The sequence below is a fragment of the Polyodon spathula genome, chromosome 53, assembly GCF_017654505.1.
Source record: "Polyodon spathula isolate WHYD16114869_AA chromosome 53, ASM1765450v1, whole genome shotgun sequence".
In the NCBI taxonomy this organism is placed as follows: Eukaryota; Metazoa; Chordata; class Actinopteri; order Acipenseriformes; family Polyodontidae; genus Polyodon; species Polyodon spathula.
In genome coordinates this window covers 1,732,361-1,755,104 of record NC_054586.1, presented here as the reverse complement: position 1 = coordinate 1,755,104, position 22,744 = coordinate 1,732,361, and the positions used below count along the sequence as shown (strand labels likewise).

Genomic DNA, 22,744 nt, shown 5'->3' with positions numbered 1-22,744 from the left:
CATGATGGTTTTTATTTTCAGTATGTTTCTAACTGTGTATAATAACCAAAGAGAGCCCACGTCTCCAAAGAAAGTGGCTAAACGAAGCCTTTCAATATATGTTACTTCATCCACTAAACATGTATATAGCGTGCTATAAGAAGTGATCAGAACTTGGATACTACTGAAATTAGAAAGGTAATTTAAGGCTATAATGACTATGAAGACATACTAAATGTTAAGCACAACAACGCAGTAATTATAGGAAAAGGCAAGATACTTGAGTTGGAAAAGAGTTTTTTTAACTCTAGACTGCTGTTCAATGTAAACATGTACTGTTGACTTTCTGTGAATGGATGGAGTAACATCAACTTTTACACTGACCATTAAAAGCACAGCCAGGGATCACTGCTTTGAATTATTACAGATAACACTCTGTAACACAATTTTGGTTCCTGGGTAGTAAGTGTTATTTCCTAATTGCTTATGCCTCAAAAGTATAGAAAATGGCTATTATTCCCCACAAACTTTGCTTTGTGACCAGGACAGTGATATTTCAAAATATCACTATTTCCAATGGGAAAATGGGCAAATGTGTGTCTTTTCGTTCACATAAAGTAAAAAAAACCAACATATGAATCCAAATTAACATGTATTTATACTAAAGTAATACAAAGATGACTACAAAAGATTTAGAAGTGAGTAGTTTTTCGAGATTTACAATTATACTGTAAATACAGTATAATTGTAAATCTCAAAAACTACTCACTTCTAAATCTTTTGTAAAAATGGCTAAACTTTACTGGCTTACACTGTCTGCTTGTGCACACGCATTTGCCTTTTACTCTTGGTAGCGTAAGGGACCAGAGTTCGGGTAATCGAATGTTATTCGAAATTCCCACCCCTAATTCTAATTATAAACACTATTAAAACAATATTCATAATACAAAATAATAGCAATCCTATGTAGAGTGTTGTCGCTTGTGTAGCCTCTCCCTAGTTAGCTCCAATCTTGCTGAGTGACACCAGCGAGTCCTGGAAAGACTGTGAACGGCATTTTTGGTCTGAACACATCGGACCCAAAATAAAAGTTTGACAGTTCGATCGTGTATCTGGGTATCCATCGGGACATCTTACTGTGAAACTGTTGAATTCACAACAAATAAAGCTGCTGTTTGATCTGCAAGTCTGGGAAACTGACGCCAAACAAGGCTAAACGTTACTTTTATTTTTTCTCTGTCATAATGAAGCCCCCACTCTAAATGTCCATATTCATTTTTTTTTCATAATTACATTCTTTATGATTTATTGATTTCAGCTGTTTCCTTTGGCTTATTGGTTGCTTAGGTTGTAGAAAACCCGATTTGTAAAAGATTTTCCGCGGGAACGAGTACCAACACAACACTTAGGCACATACTTTCAGATTCTGACTGTACAACAAATATGACGCGCGGCGGGAGTTAGGATAAGTTGGTAGTTATGTTTTTAAAAAAATGATTTACAAATAAATTTGCAGCTTTTTGACACTGGTCCATTTTCCTGGATTCATGAAACGGAAGCCATAAGCGCTATATATATATTATACTAGTTAAATAAAACCGGCTCAGTCTGGTATGTGGTGCTTCATAACTACCGGCCAAACTGCGCTCTCTACTGGCCCCAGGCCATGGTTTATTTCGAACCCTGACTTTCAGTTTATACTTTTCTAAACATGTTCTGCTGTAAATCAAAGGTTCTTTTTAATTCAGCCAACTTTTATTGCCTTTGCTTTTCTTCAAACTTGCCATATTTTTCTTTGTTTCGATTCATAGTGGCGCCTTAAATTGAATTCTTTCATCACCGCAATACTTCCCTTACCTACCAAGCAAATGGAGTTTTCTTGCTGATCTTCAAATAAATATTCAAACTCCCACCTATCCTGAAACAATCTGCCTTCCTTATGATCTTTCTTTTCTTGGACTTTGAGAGTTATATTATCGTTTTTGACGGCCAGTAGGCTACAGTGTCTAACAGAAAACATGCCTTAAGCACAAAGCACGAGATATGATTGGCTGTCTTCGCTGTCTTCTGTTTCTTGAGCTCTGAGCTTCCTGCTACTTTTCTGATGGCTGATGGGATTTTGAGTTCTTACGTTTAATAACCCAATAGACTCAAACTGGGCTGGACCAAATTACATTGTAATGTATGGAGCGCAATTTGTGCCAAAACTATCCGGCCGTTAGTTTGTCAATTTGTTTGTTAATTCGTGAATTTGTCAATTTGTGAATACAGACCTGCAAACTTCCAACTGTCAGTCTCACACTGTGCCGAAAACACTGCAACCTTTCTAGCCAGTGGGAGCAAACACTAATATTTTAATCAATGAAAATCCAGCCTCACTGAAAACTGCATCAGCCAATAATATTTAGAAGGGTGTTTCAAAAGATATTCTATTTAACAAGATACTCGGCTCTGCTGATTTACAATGGAGACTTCCGTCTCACTGCATGCAAAGCACTGTGGTATATAGCGAGCTAGGCAAAAAAAATTATATGGAAAGTCAACGCAGGCATACGAAATGTTGCTGGTTACCTAAATTCAACAGTACTGTTTCAACACCTCTGGGTATTTAGGAACAATTCATTGCATTCCTAAACTAAATGGTAAAATTTAAAATGAGTGATTCTGCATATTGGTCTGCAGCTTCAGAATATAAAAGGAATTTTCCAAAATCTTAACAAGTTTTCATTAAATATGCTGCATTACTTTGTTATATATATATATATATATATATATATATATATATATATATATATATATATATATATATATATATATATATATATATAAAAACAAAGTAATGCAGCATATTTAATGAAAACTTGTTAAGATTTTGGAAAATTCCTTTTAGATACAGTACCAGCAAAAGTTTGAGTACACTTGCTGAAACTAGTTTTTTTCATAATTGACAATGTTTTACGTCGTATATATTTCTGTAAATACTTGAAAATTCAAATATATGTTACAATATACAAAACAAAACATAAGGAATATCATAGCAATGTTCAAAAAAATTGAAAATTGTCTCTAAATCTTGGATTCCTCAAAATAGCCACCCTTTGCCTTAATAACAGCCTCACAAACACGAGGCATTCGGTTAACAAGTTTCAGCAGGAAATCACCTGACATGTCTTCCCAGCAGCAATTCCCAGAGATGTAGGGCACTTGTGGGTAGCTTTGCTTTGACTCTTCTGTCCAGCTCATCCCATACAAGCTCTATGTGGTCTGGAGACTGGGCAGGCCAGGTCATTAGATTGACTTGTCCTTCACTTTCCTTCTTCGCCAGGTAATTCTTGCACAACTTTGAGGTGTGTTTCAGGTCATTATCTTGCTGAAAAATGAAGGACTGCCCAACTAGCCATTATCCTAATAGAATGGCATGCCTCTGAAGTATGCTATAATACCCATGCTGGTTGAGCTTGGTAAAGATCACCAGCAAAGCAACACCAGACCATGACACTGCCTCCTCCATGCTTGACAGTGGGAACCACACATGCAGAACTCATGCACTCAGATATGACATCATACATGACAAATGCTCCTCCAAGACTGCCTCAGGACCAAGGTTAGGAAACACTGTTTTACATAACTTGCTTCCTATATTGGTACATACCTGTTAATTGTTATAAACTATATGATTACTGTGTTTATGTTGCTGTTATATAAACTGTTCCCCTTGTATGTCAATTAACATATGTTGTATGGGAAAGTATTTGAAATGCATTTAGCACTTGTCACACATTTGCATTTGTAAATGTGTCACATTTGCATTGAGCAAATTCATTTGCAATTAAAAAAATAAATGCATTTGACCCCATGTTTGTTTACATCATATTATGCTTATGGACACTCATACAATAATATTAATGATTACAATTTCTTTCATTCAGGGCTTATAGCCAATCTGAAACACTGGAACCATTATAACTTTCACCACGAAATGACAAAGAAAACAACATAAATACTACATGAACAGGATAGGGATCAACAGATATTCAGCCCACTCACAACAACCACAATTTCAGCAATCTCCTGGCCAACCACAACCCACTGAGAGTTATTATCGTACAACTGTTAATGTAAAATATTCAGAACGGAATCCACCCATTGAGGAATACCATCGCGCAACTATCCGAATAATATCTCCAGACCGAACACAGCGCCTTGAGGAATACCATCGCGCAACTGTCTGGAACACAAACCAACAGAATCATTGTCGCAATGAGCCACAGGTCAGACCCCAACAGCAGCAGGAACGTCATTGGGACCAACAGCTAAACAAACAAACTCAATAAAAGGAAAATTACATGTCATTTATTCACAACCAGCCAGATTTGCATTACTTGGAGACACAGCACAAAATACATCAGCAGAAATCATGACTTTATTAAGAGAGCCACAGAAATTTAAAGTACAGCACCACACCAATCATGCCTCAATACAACACCACACCAATCATGCTGCAATGTTTAAAACAGAACAGCAAGTAAATTACAAACCACAGCCAGACCAAAGCAACAATAACAGGAATGTTGCCCAAAGAACCCAGAACCAAAACAACGAAAACATTTACAACACCACGACAAGGACCCACATATCCAAACAAAAAGGCAACAACAACAGCTTCCACCAGAGACAAGGCGACTTTGGAAGCATGAAAGTTACAACAAAAATCTGGAGCCAAAGCTATTTGGGAGAACAGAAGTAAACTTGAGGCAAAATGACTTCAACAGAGGGAAAGCCACAATAAAAACCCAGGGTCGCAAATCCTGCTTTACAAACAACTGCAAAGAAAAGCATTGTAAGACACCAATGCCAAAAACTATACTACATCACACAACTAGTGAAAAATTTAAAAAGGCAGGAGTCATGCTTTAAAACTCATAACAGCAACATATCTTGTTGACCTTTCCATCAAGGTTTCTTTGAAAATGCAGAACAGCCTACAACGTGTTTACTGCACTACAAACACACGTCCATCTTAATCAAATACTTGTACAGGACAATGTCTCCCAAAAATCAGAGATGATATGTGGCACAAGACAACACACATCACACACTGAGGCCTACTTTTGGGGAGCTATATATAATAGCACTTTTCTGTCATGCACTTCCATTAATGAGAAAGTCCAATGCCAGATTTTCCTTGATGTGCCACTGAAAAAGGACAAGAAGCATGCTCAGCCCCAGAAACTGCCAGATGAAGATGACAGTGAAGAACGAGGGCAAGCAAAGGAAAAACAAAGCTGGCAGTGCCATAAAAACATCTGTTGAATTGACTCAAGCTCTTCTTTTATTCGTTGTGTACTGAAAATCCTTCAAAGCATTGTTTCAGCAGACCCAAAACATGCACATGCATTTATGGATACTTTGATGACTGTGCAAATGAGGCTTTTCAGGCATCTACAAAGCTAGTCATTACATTACCTTTTACATGTCTAGGAGCACTTGTAAATTGTCACTCCATTACCTCCGTACCCTTGGCTGCCATTTTCCTTGTGTAAGAAAACTTGTACGTAACATTTATTCTGTGGTTACAGTGTACCGCCAAATAACATTTTTGCAAAAAGCCTTGGAAGATGGTGATGAGCACACTATGACAGAACTGTGCAAACCTTACTTCAACACACCGGACCTGCATACCCAGGAAAATCCAGATCTCTTACTGAGTGACGCATCCATTCTCACAAACTATCATGCACTATTTCTGATTTACACACAACGCTCAGCTGACACATCAAAACACGCGTGTGCTTCTTGTGACAAGCTGTGCCACAGAAGAGAATGTGTTGAAATAGCTGCCATGCAAACACCAGACAATGGCAAGTGTCTGAATCTAATGATTTACTTAGATAATACCAGCACACCGGCACAGTATTTCTGCCACTACAGCCTGCAAAAGTTTTGCACCAACAAGCTGCCACCCCAATGTGTCCTCAACCAAATGGTTGTCCCCAGGATCCCTCGTGAAATGTCATGCCTCAATGAAAATTTCTTATTCAACGTAAAAAAGCATTTCAAGCAGTCTCAAGAATATCTCCAGTTTCCACTAGCAACAATTTGCCTCACAGGCAGAGGGTTCAGAAAGTGCATGGCAGAACCTTTCACCTGCCCTTGCCTCTTCAGGAAACACTGAGCAAACTGCCCCCGCCAAACTAAGCCTTACCAGATGACTTGGAACTGGTATGCATTGCACCAACAAAGTCCAAAACTGTTTGGGAAGACATTGTGGATGTAAATAAAGTGTATAACGTTTCACAGAAGTTAAAGGAAATCAATCCTTTCTACAAAGATATCACCTTGCCACAAAACTGTCAAATTGCTTAATCACAATTTGAACACATTTCAGTGTCATTCTGACCATGAAGATGATGATTAAATCACCGTGGAGGAAACAAAGAACAACCTCACCCCAAAGAACCTTTGCTACACAAGATTCAACCAGAGGAAGAGGCTGTCATTCACCACAATTACACAATACATCCCATACACAGTGAAAGAAAGATACAGCTACTGATCTTTACCAAATGCTTCCCATACAAGATGACCCTCTGGAAGAATGGGGGAAAAAACTAGACCTACTGTGTTTCCCAGACTTGTACTCCTGGAATCCATGGTTCATTCATTCAGCCAAGTTAGAAGCAACAATTGTGTGAATCTTGGGCCCCAGCACCTTTCCAATTGTGCCTGTTTGCTTGATGCTTGACAAGTTTGCCCCAGTTGCTTCTCCTAACTTGGGCTTTTGTGTTTGATATCACCACTTTAAATGGCTGTTGCATTTATCTAACTTTTTTTTACATTGACAATGTTATAGATAGATCAATGTTTGAATGGTTCTGATGTTCGTAGTTTTCAAATGCACACAATATCATCAGATCAATTAAAGTCTTGTTTCAATTGTTCAAAGTATAACTGTTTCTATTTTTAATCTTAAAGCGTTACATTGTATTACATGTTTTTCCTTCTGGTTTGTATGTAGATATTTCCTATACATAGTATTTTACATGTATCTTAAACTCTTTGAAAGGTAATACTTATTCTGGAGATGTGGTACTTGCTGAAAAACACAGTTGGAATGTAGTTGGTATTCTCTGTGACACAAAGAGTTGCAGTTGGATGTGGAGTCGATATATAGGATGGATGTCTGCATTACAGTGCTTTGAATGAAGCCCCATTCAAGCAGAGGCTCAATGGTTACTTTATTTTGAATTCGGACTCATCTCACAATGAAGAGGAGTTCATGCTTGTTTTATTTAAATATAGCACTGTGACAGAAATACAATGATTCTTGGTAGTAAATCTCCCCAAGAACAGAGTTCCCTGGATGCTAGAAAGGGGGCGGAACTCCATTGCATTAATGCATTTACCCGGAAGGGAAATGAAATGGCAGCCGCAGATTGGAGGGGCAGCTGCACTCGTTACTGCGATCTGTTCCTTCTTTGACAAGAAACCTGTAAGTACCGCAAGAGACCCTGTTTCTCTGGGACACTTTGTGTTAATGTTTTTGCTTGCTTGTCGAACGTCTTGTTTTTGTAACAGAACAAAACATTGTTTTGTAAATTTTGTATCTTCCATGTCCCTCCTGGTTTTTGTTCCAACTGTACCCTAAATTACTTAATTGGACCAAGTAAACCTAGCCAGCAGCACACATGCATTCGTTACAACGCATAAGCAAAAACATAATTCTGTGAACACACTTAAGTTAATATCCCAAAAAGCACGTTAATTTAAGAATATCATCACTTTTTGTTTAAGTCTATGTATATTTTGGTTGTGTAAAAGGAAAGTACATACAGTAGGCTACGCAAGTAAATACTTTTAGCATATTTCAGTTGTCTGTGTACTACGTTAATTACTGAGAAGAAAAGATTTCCGCTTGTGTTTAATTAAAGAACTCTGCAATGATTTGTTTACATGCTTCTCTTCATTAATAAAGCACCTTAAGCTATAAAAGAAAAAAAAACCAAATGTATTTATTGCCATTGTTATTTAACATACTATTAACAAATTTTTTTGCTTTCTTTTATATTTTAAAGTGCTTTCTTTTAAAAGCAACTCACAGCCCTGAAACTCTTAAACAAGAAGTTTCACATACATATGAACAACTAGTTGAATCTACACCAGTGGGAGGCATGCGTAAAATAACAGGCACAATCCGAAGTCTTAAATCAGGAAAAAAAAATGATAATACATGAAGGGTAAGCGTTTGTATACAAAAGTAGTTTGAAACAAACATTCATAATTAAACTACCGCAGAAAGGATGAAACGAAGTTACAGGAATGATAATTACTTTAATACATCATGGCTAGGTCTGCAAAGTCACAAAAAACTACGAAAAGTCAAGATACAAAAGAAAAATTAATGATATATAGAGCTCTGGCAGCTTAATGTGTTGTATCAAACACATATAGTATTCAGAGAAAAAGCTTGGCATATATTTCCAATGTCTCCCTTCTAAGTAGAATGACCCTGTAACTGTCATAAATCCTCACAGCATGATGTGTGAGATTCATTTCCAATTCAGGGGCAGGAGTGGAGCTGAATCCCAGGGCTCTCCAGCTCACTCTGAAAGAATGGATCTGTCTCTTCAGTTTGACACGATCCCCTTCTCTGTGTCTCTGGATTCAAGCTGGCTCTCACTCCTGGGGATCCCCTTCATTTACTGCAGGGTGAGAGAGAGAGAGAGAGAATGAATTAGTCAGCTTTCCACACACTCAAATATGTAGGGTGGAGAGGTGAGGGACTGGGAGGGAGGGAGGCTGGCTTCAGTGTGAATTTGCAGGTGTCGTTTTAGGGTGCTTGACTGTCTGAAGCTCTTCCAACATTCGGTACAGCGATATGGCTTCTCTCCAGTGTGAATTCGTTGGTGTGTTTTTAGGGTTCCTGATTCAATGAAGCTTTTCCCACATTCAGTACAGTGATACGGCTTCTCTCCAGTGTGAATTCGTTGGTGTGTTTTTAGTTGTCCTGATTCAATGAAGCTTTTACCACATTCACTACAGTAATATGGCTTCTCTCCAGTGTGAATTCGTTGGTGTAGTTGTAGGCTTTTTAAGCAACTAAAGTTCTTTCCACATTCAACACAGTGATATGGCTTCTCTCCAGTATGAACTCGTTGGTGTCTTTTTAGGTTTTCTAACCGACTGAAGCTGTCCCCACATTCAAAACAGTGATACGGCTTCTCTCCAGTGTGAGTTCGCTGGTGTGTTTTTAGGTGACCTAATTGACTGAAGCTCTTCCAACATTCAGTACAGTGATACGGCTTCTCTCCAGTGTGAATTCGCTGGTGTCTTTTTAGGCTTCCTAACACACTGAAACTCTCCCCGCAGTCAGAACAGTGATATGGCTTCTCTCCAGTGTGAGTTCGCTGGTGTGTTTTTAGGTTTCCTAACTGAATGAAGCTCTTCCCACATTCAGAACAGTGATATGGCTTCTCTCCAGTGTGAATTCGCTGCTGTGTTTTTAGGTTTCCTAACTGACTGACACTCTCCCCATATTTAGGACAATGATGCAGCGCCTCTCCAGTGTGAATTCGCTTTGACAACAAATCAAGAGACTGTTCAATGTAGAAAGGCTGCAATTCAGTCTCTTCCTCTTTAATGTGGACAGGCTCCAGTTCAGTCTCCTCTTTAATGTGGACAGGCTCCAGTTCAGTCTCCTTCTTTAATGTGGACAGGCTCCAGTTCAGTCTCCTCTTTAATGTGGACAGGCTCCAGTTCAGTCTCCTCTTTAATGTGGACAGGCTCCAGTTCAGTCTCTTCTTTAATGTGGACAGGCTCCAGTTCAGTCTCCTCTTCTTTAATGTGGACAGGCTCCAGTTCAGTCTCCTCTTCTTTAATGTGGACAGGCTCCAGTTCAGTCTCATATTTAATGTGGACAGGCTCCAGTTCAGTCTCTTCTTTAATGCAGACAGGCTCCAGTTCAGGCATCTCCTGTTTAATGCAAATAGGTACCAATTCCACAACCTCCTCCTGTTTAATGTAAACAGACTCCATATTTCTAACTTTGCTTTCACCAAGACAAGGCAGTCCTGAAAACAGAAAATGAAATTAAGTATTACGATCTGTTCTCTTATCGGTGTTTAGACTTACAACTCGGACCTGAATTGGCTTAGGTTCAATCAGATTCAAAGATTCTTATCAATTGACCCCCCGTTTAAAACAAATAGTTATCTCAGTGATGTCACGCAAAAAAATAAGATATCAGAGAGTGAAATCCAATCCTTCCCAAATGCAACGATATGCGTTTCCAACTTGCACGGCAGTATGGTGTCCCAGTGAGTCAAAAAAATGAAGTCCTTAAAGGGTTAAGTGCACATGTATAATATGTTAGTCTTTACATAATACCTGTGAAAAGTAAAATATGAAGGCCAGTTTACTTACCTATTGTTAAAGGAGGAGAGCAGGACAGCAGGGTGGCAGCATGAAGAGGAAAAGAGAAAGAGAGTTAGGCAGGAATGCTGAGCACAGGGATCTCTTTGAAACAATGCACATTTTAATAGTAAATAATGCATATACATGTTGTGGGACATTGATCATTACCGTAGCCTGGTTATTATTATTATTATTAGGCAGACTTTATCCAAAGACACTTACATGTGTTACAGGGCAGTACACTACTAGAATACAATGAGATAAAAACCCTTTAACACTCAACTCAATTTTTTGCAAAAGTTACAAGAAATTTACAGATTTAGCTCGATTTACACGATTTATTCAAAACTCAAAAAGGAGGAAAATATAAAAATTAGTGTTTTAAAATTTTAAACAGGTCTACTCAATAAAACCAAACTTTTTTTTTTTTACTCTATAACTTTATAACTATAAAAAATGAAAAGACTTTTTTTTTTTTAAAGAAACTAGTTACAAAAATATAACCTTCTATTATACATGGTTTCCTGTTTCATACTTGGAAACAATACTGTTTTTGATTTTAAGCAATTGAATTTAAAAATTTACATAGATTAAACCTATAAATGGCTATACTATGGCTTTAAAACAGCAATAATAACATTCTAAAACTGTTTAATTGGATTGTGTAAGTGTTGAATTGTTTAATTGGTGTGAGGATTGTGGAAGTGTTGAATCTGCTGAAACCCCAGAGCACCGCTATCACTGCACAGCAAACCCCAAAGCACAGCTATCACTGCCCAGCAAACCCCAGAGCAGCTATCACTGCACAGCAATCCCCAGAGCACAGCTATCACTGCACAGCACAAACCCCCAGCACAGCTATCACTGCACAGCAAACCCCAGAGCACAGCTATCACTGCACAGCAAACCCCAGAGCACAGCTATCACTGCCCAGCAAACCCCAGAGCAGCTATCACTGCACAGCACATCCCCAGAGCACAGCTATCACTGCACAGCACAAACCCCAGAGCACAGCTATCACTGCACAGCACAAACCCCAGAGCACAGCTATCACTGCACAGCAAACCCCAGAGCACAGCTATCACTGCACAGCAAACCCCAGAGCACAGCTATCACTGCACAGCACAAACCCCAGAGCACAGCTATCACTGCACAGCAAACCCCAGAGCACAGCTATCACTGCACAGCAACACCCCAGAGCACAGCAATCACTGCACAGCAATCACTGCACAGCACAAACCCCAGAGCACAGCTATCACTGCACAGCACAAACCCCAGAGCACAGCTATCACTGCACAGCACAAACCCCAGAGCACAGCTATCACTGCACAGCACAAACCCCAGAGCACAGCTATCACTGCACAGCACAAACCCCAGCACAGCACAACAGAGCACCGCTATCACTGCACAGCACAAACCCCAGAGCACAGCTATCACTGCACAGCACAGACCACAGCTATCACTGCACAGCAAACCCCAGAGCACAGCTATCACTCACAGAGCACAGCACAGCAAACCCCAGAGCACAGCTATCACTGCACAGCAAACCCCAGAGCACAGTTATCACTGCACAGCAAACCCCAGAGCACAGCTATCACTGCACAGCAAACCCCAGAGCACAGCTATCACTGCACAGCACAAACCCCAGAGCACAGCTATCACTGCACAGCAAACCCCAGAGCACAGCTATCACTGCACAGCAAACCCCAGAGCACAGCACCCCAGAGCACAGCATCACTGCACAGCAAACCCCAGAGCACAGCTATCACTGCACAGCACAAACCCCAGAGCACAGCTATCACTGCACAGCACAAACCCCAGAGCACAGCTATCACTGCACAGCACAAACCCCAGAGCACAGCTATCACTGCACAGCACAAACCCCAGAGCACAGCTATCACTGCACAGCACAAACCCCAGAGCACAGCTATCACTGCACAGCACAAACCCAAACCCCAGAGCACAGCATCAGCAAACCCCAGAGCACAGCTATCACTGCACAGCACAAACCCCAGAGCACAGCTATCACTGCACAGCACAAACCCCAGAGCACAGCTATCACTGCACAGCACAAACCCCAGAGCACTGCTATCACTGCACAGCACCAAAGCTCAGCTAGCACAGCACAAACTCCAGAGCACAGCTATCACTGCACAGCACAAACCTCAGAGCACCGCTATCACTGCACAGCACAAACCCCAGAGCACCGCTATCACTGCACAGCACAAACCCCAGAGCACAGCTATCACTGCACAACAAACCCCAGAGCTCCACTATCACTGCACAGCAAACCCCAGAGCACAGCTATAACTGCACAGCAAACCCCAGAGCACAGCTATCACTGCACAGCAAACCCCAGAGCACAGCTATCACTGCACACTGCACACAAACTCCTGAGCACAGCTATCACAGCACAGCACAAACCCCAGAGCACAGCTTTCACTGCACAATACAAACCATAGAACAGCTATCACTGCCCAGCACAACCCCAGAGCACAGCTATCACTGCACAGCACAAACCCCAAAGCACAGCTATCACTGCCCAGCACAAACCACAGAGCACTGCTATCACTGCACAGCAAACCCCAGAGCACAGCTATCACTGCACAGCACAAACCCCAGAGCACAGCTATCACTGCACAGCACAAACCCCAGAGCACAGCTATCACTGCACAGCACAAACCCCAGAGCACAGCTATCACTGCACAGCAAACCCCAGAGCACAGCTATCACTGCACAGCACAAACCCCAGAGCACAGCTTTCACTGCACAATACAAACCATAGAACAGCTATCACTGCACAACAAACCCCAGAGCACAGCTATCACTGCACAGCAAACCCCAGAGCACAGCTATAACTGCACAGCAAACCCCAGAGCACAGCTATCACTGCACAGCAAACCCCAGAGCACAGCTATCACTGCACACCACAAACTCCAGAGCACAGCTATCACTGCACAGCACAAACCCCAGAGCACAGCTATCACTGCACAGCACAAACCCCAGAGCACAGCTATCACTGCACAGCACAAACCCCAAAGCACAGCTATCACTGCACAGCACATCCCCAGAGCACAACTATCACTGCTCAGCACAAACCACAGAGCACTGCTATCACTGCACAGCAAACCCCAGAGCACAGCTATCACTGCACAGCACAAACCACAGAGCACACCTATCACTGCACAGCACAACCCAGATCACAGCTATCACTGCACAGCACAAACCCCAGAGCACCGCTATCACTTCACAGCAGAAACCCCAGAGCACCGCTATCACTGCACAGCACAAACCCCAGAGCACAGCTTTCACTGCACAATACAAACCATAGAACAGCTATCACTGCACAGCACAAACCCCAGAGCACTGCTATCACTGCACAGCACAAACCCCTGAGCACAGCACAAACCCCAGAGCACAACTATGACTGCACAGCACAAACCCCAGAGCACCGCTATCACTGCACAGCACAAACCCCAGAGCACAGCTATCACTGCACAGCACAAACCCCAGAGCACAGCTATCACTGCACAGCACAAACCCCAGAGCACAGCTATCACTGCACAACAAACCCCAGAGCTCAGCTATCACTGCACAACAAGCCCAAGAGCACAGCTATCACTGCACAGCAAACCCAAGAGCACAGCTATCACTGCACAGCAAACCCCGGAGCACAGCTATCACTGCACAGCACAAACCCCAGAGCACAGCTATCACTGCCCAGCACAAACCCCAGAGCACAGCTTTCACTGCACAGCAAACCCCAGAGCTCCACTATCACTGCCCAGCAAACCCTGTAAATTAAAGCCTATACATAACTAATTTACATTTGCGTTCTCTGAATATTGAAAAAAAATGATCTTTTTTAAATCGTATTACACGTCATCACAGTCACCATCTAGCGCGTTCTGTTTATTATGGATGTTTGCTTTTTACTGCATTCAGTAACTCCATCCACAGTAATTCTGAATGCTTTCATTTCAAATGGTGAAGCATTGAACTTGTGTTTTTGTGGTAGGGCAATTTTGTTTGGCATAATTATTTACATACCACAGTTCTCTTGTCCAGTTCCTCAAAATAACTTCAAATGTGCTTTTGCCTCGTTCCTTTGTTTAGAGATGCAATTCTATTTAAAATACAGCAGAAAAAACACTTTTCTTACCCCATGTGGACTGAACCATACCATGCCCACTACAACGTGAACAGACGTGTTGAGAATAAAACCAGCCCCAGTGTCAATCTTTCTATTGCACCAATTCGAAAAACGACTTTTAGGCAATTGCCAAACCTCTTCCCTGTCATAATTTCCACCCTTACCACAGCAGTTGGATACGCGATGGACTGCTGTATATGATAAATTACTAAAATGAATACATAAAAAAAAATATGCGTTTGGTGAAATCTGTCACGTGACCGGTTATACAGCTAGCATATTATTCAACGTTTAACCACCTTTTTAGAGTTTATACATTTAAACTTCCCATCCCTAGTATATCCATTGCTACAGCACCAGTGGGTGATGGATGTGTCTTGTGTCATCTGAAAAGAGCTGGATGTTCTACCTCTTACCTGATGATGGCAGTCCGAAGTTGCTTATGTTGTCTGGTTCCTTTGACTGCTTGTGTAGGGTGGGAATGGAGAGTTAGGGTTAAAAACACTAATGCCACATTCTTTTGCTTTTGTGGCGATCAGTTCAACCCTAACTGCTGCACTAACATCGTTTTTTGCAATGAATTGCTTTGCTTTTTGAGAAGACGGTTTTTATTTTTATTATAAACTACAGCACTTGTAGTGTTGGTGTTCCATACATGACTGCTGCATTTGACCACATTTTATTAGACATGTTAATACAAAGAGTGCAAACTCAGTAATTCTAGCAAAATAGTAAAACAAGGTTGATTGTATATACATTGTTTTTTTAATCTATGACAATTTTAGATAAGAAATGCTGGACTGTTATCATTTTTATTACTATAACTCAGGAAATGTTTCATATATTTTCACCAAACCCTCAAAAGGCCCATCCTCAGCACAGACCGCGTGTATCTCACTCAGTTTGGAGCATAAATTCAATTCGGTGTAGCCTGTACATGAGAGCAAAAACACATGTTAGGTAAAGGGGGAAAAGGGAATCTTTACGAAAAAACAGGCATCCAGACCTCGTTAACCGTACGCGGTGACTTCAGTGGAACATTCACCATTGTGGGCAATTCCAACAAACCCCGCCAAAGTTATTACAGTGCAGTTAGAGGTTTAACATAAAGCTAATGCGCCACTATAATATTATTATTATTAATGTTCACTTCCGATTTATCGATTTCACACTGAAATAAGCTGCATGTTTACGTATTGTCATTTTACTAACATTTTAAAACACTCTGCGTCTAAGTAATTGGAGCACATTTGTGCAATTCTGAAAAATAACACATTTCCCGCAGATATTATGATAAACACTATAGATTTAAATTTACAGATGCAAACAACGGTGTCGTCGTTTTACAAGATTTGATGCTCTTGAGAGTGAGAGGCCTGAATTTGAGGAGTAGGACCCCAGCAGTGCTACTGAATATTGAGGCTCTGAATTTGAGGAGTACGACCCCAGCAGAGCTACTGAATATTGAGGCTCTGAATTTGAGGAGTACGACCCCAGCAGTGCTACTGAATATTGAGGCTCTGAATTTGAGGAGTACGACCCCAGCAGAGCTACTGAATATTGAGGCTCTGAATTTGAGGAGTACGACCCCGGCAGTGCTACTGAATATTGAGGCTCTGAATTTGAGGAGTAGGACCCCAGCAGTGCTACTGAATATTGAGGCTCTGAATTTGAGGAGTACGACCCCAGCAGAGCTACTGAATATTGAGGCTCTGAATTTGAGGAGTACGACCCCGGCAGTGCTACTGAATATTGAGGCTCTGAATTTGAGGAGTAGGACCCAGGCAGAGCTACTGAATATTGAGGCTCTGAATTTGAGGAGCAGGACCCCAGCAGTGCTACTGAATATTGAGGCTCTGAATTTGAGGAGCAGGACCCCAGCAGAGCTATTGAATATTGAGGCTCTGAATTTGAGGAGCAGGACCCCAGCAGAGCTACTGAATATTGAGGCTCTGAATTTGAGGAGCAGGACCCCAGCAGAGCTATTGAATATTGAGGCTCTGAATTTGAGGAGCAAGCAGACCTATTGAATATTGACTCTGAATTTGAGGAGCAGGACCCCAGCAGAGCTACTGAATATTGAGGCTCTGAATTTGAGGAGCACGACCAAAGCAGAGCTACTGAATGTTGGCTTACTTCTGGTGGTCCCAAGCATGTGTGGGGCCAGAAGAGACATCTTTCTTTGGGACTCTCTTGGTGCATGAGGGCTGATGTAGTTTCAATCTTTATTATTTTGGTTTTGCCATGAACATACATTAGAAGGGCTACATTTTGCCAAGTGTGTTTAGATGGAATTACTTTTACTTTTTATCTTTCATTTCATGAAACAAAAACGGCTATTAACTCTATAGGGTCGGTCCGTCCAACGTTAAACATCCTGCCGGAGACCCTGGCCCTTTAACTCTTTTTACTCAGGCTCTTGTTTTTGTGTTTGCGGATCAGATGCTCAAAAGCAGAGCTGTTTAGGGACATGCCACAGTGAATAGCGCCATCTTGTGCCACATAGTCCCTGGGATGAATAACTTGAATGCAGCTTTTTATGTCTTTTTTTTCTTTTGCACATTTTCAATTAATCCATTTTTTGGCTGTTTTTGGTCCCTTTTGTATGTATGGCCATAATTCCTTTATTTATTATCCACTGTGTTAAAAACATTGTCCCTGTTCCCTAAATGTTGACGTTTCATTGTGCCTTGTCAGATACGAGCTGGCCATGCTATAAGAAATCGTATAAACAATAATGTTTTGTTTTTTCTAGAAAGCGTCTCATTTTCTGCGTTTACTGTCCTCTGTATTGAACAGGTGAGTCTCACACTATTCACTGTGTTTATGAAAGCCTGGTGTGTGCACATTCATTTCATGTATGACATGCACCTGTAACCTTTATAGTTAAAGAGGTGTAGTCACAAATCCAACAGTAAAAAAAACAGCAGGGACTCTAAAGACTTTTAATCACTGATTGGTTGATTGTGTTCACTGTTAAATAAAAGCTAAATCCTACAAGTTATATTCTATTTGTTTGTGTGCGTTTTGTGTGACGGGGAGGGGGGCAAGTAGTTTAAGAAGGACAAGTAGATTTGTCTAGCCTTTCGTCCCTTGGTCAAAAAGTTTCTTTAAAAAAAATTCAGCACCCTTGTGTATACATTATGTTCTCTAAGAACCACCACACACAACATGCCAAAGCCAATCACGACATGATCAACAAATACAAATGCATTTATTACTCATGTCATGAAGCACGTGCATCAACATATGAAGTGAACAGAATAAGCAAGAGAAAAGCAATAGCCAAGCGTATGTTAATAAACTAGAATAGTTAACTAACTGACAAACCAACATTAATAAACCAACTGACAAACCAATATTAATAAACTAAATAAAAATAGCGTCTCTAACAGAAGTTATGTACAGAGGAATGAATTTTAATACAATGGTTATTAACACAGCACTGCCCTGCACACGTTAAACAATGCAGCGGCGGCAGCAGCAGCTCGAGATTACTCTTGCAACTGTCACACTTAGTTTTGAAAAGACTGAATAAACCATTTGAATTCGAGTTTGATGATGATCAGTTTTGTATCGGTGAGCAATGAATCACGTTCGGGGTCAAAAAGGTTTTCTTTTAAGCAAACTCCCTGTTCCTTTAGACAGAGCATTTGCAATGGGAAAATCCTGTTTATATATAAACACACGGTAGTTAGAAAAACTTGTCGGAAACTGTCGAGACTCTCTATACAGTACCAAGTTTTGCTGTTTTCACAATGTTGCAGTAGCAAAACTAAATCATACAGAATTACCAATTGTATCAAAAGTTTGAAACTTTCTTACATCAAATGTGGAAAAAAAGTAAATACCTCTTATACACAATGAGTTATTTTTCAAACAGAAAAGCTAAATAACTGGACATCTACCAATCATGTGATTCCACATGTTGGTCAACATCAGAATAAACTGGGGAACGCAAGCAGTTTGCTCTCCACACCATTTATATTAAACCAATTTATTTATGTTTTAAAACGGCACATATCGCACAAAAAATTACCGCTGTTTGAACTTGCAACATGAGGTCCATGAAGAGCACGGCATTAGCCCGCTGCGCCACTGCGCTGTTGTTGAAATGCATCAATTTTTTAAGCTTACATCCATGCCTGACCAGCTTTTGCTAAAAACCTGAAGGTTCTGCTCAATTCTAGAAATTTTCCATTTCCCGTTTGAAAAGATTTAGTTTCCTGTTTGTTTGGCAGATACCATAGAATGGAACTGTACACAAGAGTGGCATGTAGCTTCCTTGTCTAAATCTCTGACAAATAGTAGTTCCTTGTTTTAATTAAAAATAAATAAAGGAATAATTTATTAGTTAAATCATGAATAAATGATTTAAATAAATGCATAGGGGAATAAATACATTTAGAACTAAATATTTTTAAATAAATACATGTAGAAATGAATACATGTTTATATGTATAAACAAATTAATAAATAGCAAGCCAAAAAATTACATTTGTATACCTAGATCAAGAAAATAAACCAAGTTAGAAGCAACAATGGTGTTAATGTTGGGCCCCAGCACCTTTCCAATTGTGTGAATGTTGGGCCCCAGCACCTTTCCAATTGTGTGAATGTTGGGCCCCAGCACCTTTCCAATTGTGTGAATGTTGGGCCCCAGCAACTTTCCAATTGTGCCTGTTTGCTTGATGCTTGACAAGGTTGTCCCAGTTGCTTCTCCTGACTCGGGCGTTTGTGTTTGATATCACTACTTTAAACGGCTGTTGGGTTTTTCTAACTTGTTTTTTCACATTGACAATAGTTATATAGTTTTTTTTGTGACTTATATCTACTCATTTCAAAGAAAATACAATTAATATTAATAAATACAATCAATGATATAAATGATCTTCTATCAGGTACAAAGAAACCCAGAGATGCCTGCACTTAGAGCCTCCGGCAATGCACTGACTAATCTTTAAACTTAAGCTATTAATTGTAAAATAGCAAATACGTGATACTTCTTTGTTAATAAATTAACCTGACATTTAAATGCAGTCATCTACTAAAGTTACAAACAAAAATAACACCATAGTCTGCAAGGTAATAGAGGGTTAGAAGAAACTGAAAAAAAACTACTTCATGGTCAAGCGTGCACTTGTTGGGATGTTTAAAAAAAACGTGAAGTTTACAGTTTAGAAGCACTTCAAGACAAGCTTTCCCTGCCACAAAACGTAATTATTGTTTTTCTTTCAATTTTAGTGTTGCCAACCTGGTTTGCCATTTACCATATTTAAAAAAAAATATATTGTATTTAAACACTTTTACAAAATATACAGGTTGTTTAAATAGATTTGAACAGATATTAGTTATTTATTGGACATGAACAATCCATCGATTTGTGAAACTTTCAAACATATGACGTTATCTATACAATATTTTATTATTATTTTAAAATACAGACTGTAAATCGGTTGGCAGTGTTCCAGTTAGCCACCATGGGGCAAGATGTTAGATGATGGAAAACAGCTGGCGTACACTGTTTAAAAAACTAAGAACATAATAGAAGTAAAACAAATCGCAAAATTTCGATGCAGACTAACGGAAATAATTCTGCGCTTTGGTAGAAACAGTAAAAAAACAAAATCGAGAAACTTGACAGGTTACACACAAGTCCTTCAAATCTGGGGTTCAGCAGTTACAAAACCGAAAGAACATCAAGAACAATCAGAATTCCTCAAAGCAGCAGGAACAGTGGCAATGATTTCATATCTGTGATGCAGCACCCTGTAACACCTGCACATCAGGAGCTGGACTCAGCCTGCAGAGAAAGAGAGGGGGAAAAGCTCCAAGGCTAGATCTGCCCTGTTAATCACTGATTGAGCGACTGTGTCCACTGTTAATTAAAACCAAAATCCTACAAGCTGTATTTTTTTTTGGTCTGTTTTGTGCTTTTTTGTGATTTTTAAGAAAAAGTTTTTTGAGCATTTTGTCCCTTGCACAACTTTTTTTTTTTTTTTTCCTTGCACACCTCTGTATACACACACACACACACACACACACACACATATATATATATATATATATATATATATATATATATATATATATATATATAACACGGGTCACTTAGAAATGTCAGTGCTGGTTAGATAAGTGCATGTCTTATACCACATGCTTAACATTCTCGTAAGTTGATCTATATTATTATTATTATTATTATTATTATTATTATTTACGAATCTGTATTTCTGTACTTCTAACGCGTTTTGGTCACTGTGCTGTTATTATTATGAGCCACGCCGCTGCTCGTACAGTACAGGACACCTGACAGTGTAGCGGAATGCAGTTCCTGTACCGCGTTACAAACGGGACGCGCTGCACACAGCGCTACAGACTGCAATTAAAATCTCCTGCAGCGCTACAGACGAGCCGCCGATCCTCACCTCTGATTAACAAGACATGAATATAAACCCGATCCGATCTCAGTGTGTTTCAAAGAGCGCTCAGAGCGCCGGAGAGTCTGCGAGCAGGTTTAATAATAATGAATGAGTGCGAGTCTGCTCGAGTCCCGCATCAAACTCACCCTCCTCTATATAATATAAACACATGACACCCCCCCGCACCGCACACGGGGTTCCCAGAGGGTGCAGGGAATTCAATTACTATAACTCACTCTCTCTCTCTCTCTCTCTCTCTCTCTCTATCTTCTATTCCTTCTGTTTTCTCGTTTCTTTTCCTCCAAGCAGCTCAAACAATTGACCTTCCGGTTCCGACTGGTGCGCAGATCTAAAGCTTCCCCCCCCCATCGGTGGAAACCAGTGCCTACGTGTTTTTAAGTACCGGTCTGTTTAACCAGTTCCTCGAGTAAAATAACTTTGTACACACGGTGTTAAAACTAAAAAAATAAGGTAATACCCCGCTTGGGGCTCAGACCAAGGAACACTTCAGTAAAATACTATATAAACCGCAGTGAAAACAAACATGACGAGAACTTGCATACATAACAAAAAACAAAGATAGTAGTCCCGTATAAATCTATACAGTTTCTGTGATGTTAGAACAGGGTGTAGGGAGTGTTGATAGTTTCACTCCTAAACCTGCTCACTGAAAGCATCATGGCAAAGCAAGAAGGAATCTAATCAGCAGAACATGCCTGTGAAATCACAACTCAGAGGCTAGCAGGGCTGCCACTACACACAGGACTACAGAAACGGGCAATGGGTTCTGGGAGTTGTAGTTTTTCATGTTTGCAGTATCACCGTTATGCGTCTGAACACTGAAGGCCCCTTTACTGGTCCTTGTTTCTTTTTTCAGGCTGAAAAAGTCCCTTTTCGACACTGTCAATACCTTTTAGAATTTTGAATGCTTGAATTAGGTCGCCACTGTAGTCTTCTTTGTTCAAGACTGAACATCTTCTAATTCTTTTGCCTGTCTCATATGACTGCCTTTTAAGCCCGGAATAATTCTGGTCGCTCTTCTTTGCAACTTTGTTATTTTAAAAATGACCAAATAAAAATAACTGCGCCTTACCAGTTTACAGTTTTAAATTACAATATAAATTCAACACTTTTCACAATGTAAAAGCCTTTTTTATAGCTTCCCCACATTGCCTAGATGAAGACATTTCTGAGTCAACAAAAACTCCTAGGTCTTTTTCATAGATTCCTTCTCCAATTTCAATATCTCCCATATGATATTTATAATGTACATTTTTATTTCCTGCGTGCAGTACCTTACACTTTTCTCTATTAAATGTCATTTGCCATGTGTCTGCCCAGTTCTGAATCTTGTCTAGATCATTTTGAATGACCTTTGCTGCTGCAACAGTGTTTGCCACTCCTCCTACTTTTGTGTCGTCTGCAAATTTAACAAGTTTGCTTACTATACCAGAATCTAAATCATTAATGTAGATTAGGAATAGCAGAGGACCTAATACTGATCCCTGTGGTACACCGCTGGTTACCACACTCCATTTGAGGTTTTTCCTCTAATCAGTACTTTCTGTTTTCTACATGTTAACCACTCCCTAATCCATGTACATGTGTTTCCTTGAATCCCAACTGCGTTCAGTTTGAGAATTAATCTTTTGTGCGGGACTTTGTCAAAAGCTTTCTGGAAATCTAAATAAACCATGTCATATGCTTTGCAATTATCCATTATCGATGTTGCATCCTCAAAAAAATCAAGCAAGTTAGTTAGACACGATCTCCCTTT

At 40.1% G+C, this 22,744-nt stretch overlaps 1 protein-coding gene across 2 annotated transcripts; it reads right to left on the bottom strand.

Annotated features, from left to right (window-relative positions):
- Positions 1 to 9,870: 9,870 nt before the first annotated feature.
- Positions 9,871 to 18,404, bottom strand: LOC121307096 (small proline-rich protein 3-like). Of its 2 annotated transcripts, XM_041239216.1 has the most exons (3): positions 14,962 to 18,404; positions 14,443 to 14,518; positions 9,871 to 10,049 (listed from the first exon to the last, which is right to left on the bottom strand). In XM_041239216.1, exon 1 carries the CDS (start codon positions 16,799 to 16,801, stop codon positions 15,860 to 15,862), a length of 942 nt encoding a protein of 313 aa, XP_041095150.1. In that variant the 5' UTR covers positions 16,802 to 18,404; the 3' UTR covers positions 9,871 to 10,049; positions 14,443 to 14,518; positions 14,962 to 15,859. The 2 variants fall into 2 exon arrangements, 1 of the variants encoding a protein (XP_041095150.1); XR_005948271.1 differs by lacking the exons at positions 14,443 to 14,518; positions 14,962 to 18,404 and adding an exon at positions 10,402 to 10,810.
- Positions 18,405 to 22,744: the final 4,340 nt, after the last annotated feature.

Bases quoted from the DNA above. Each gene is read 5' to 3' on its own strand.
- LOC121307096 (XM_041239216.1), bottom strand. From the start codon at position 16,801: ATGTATGTTCATGGCAAAACCAAAATAATAAAGATTGAAACTACATCA.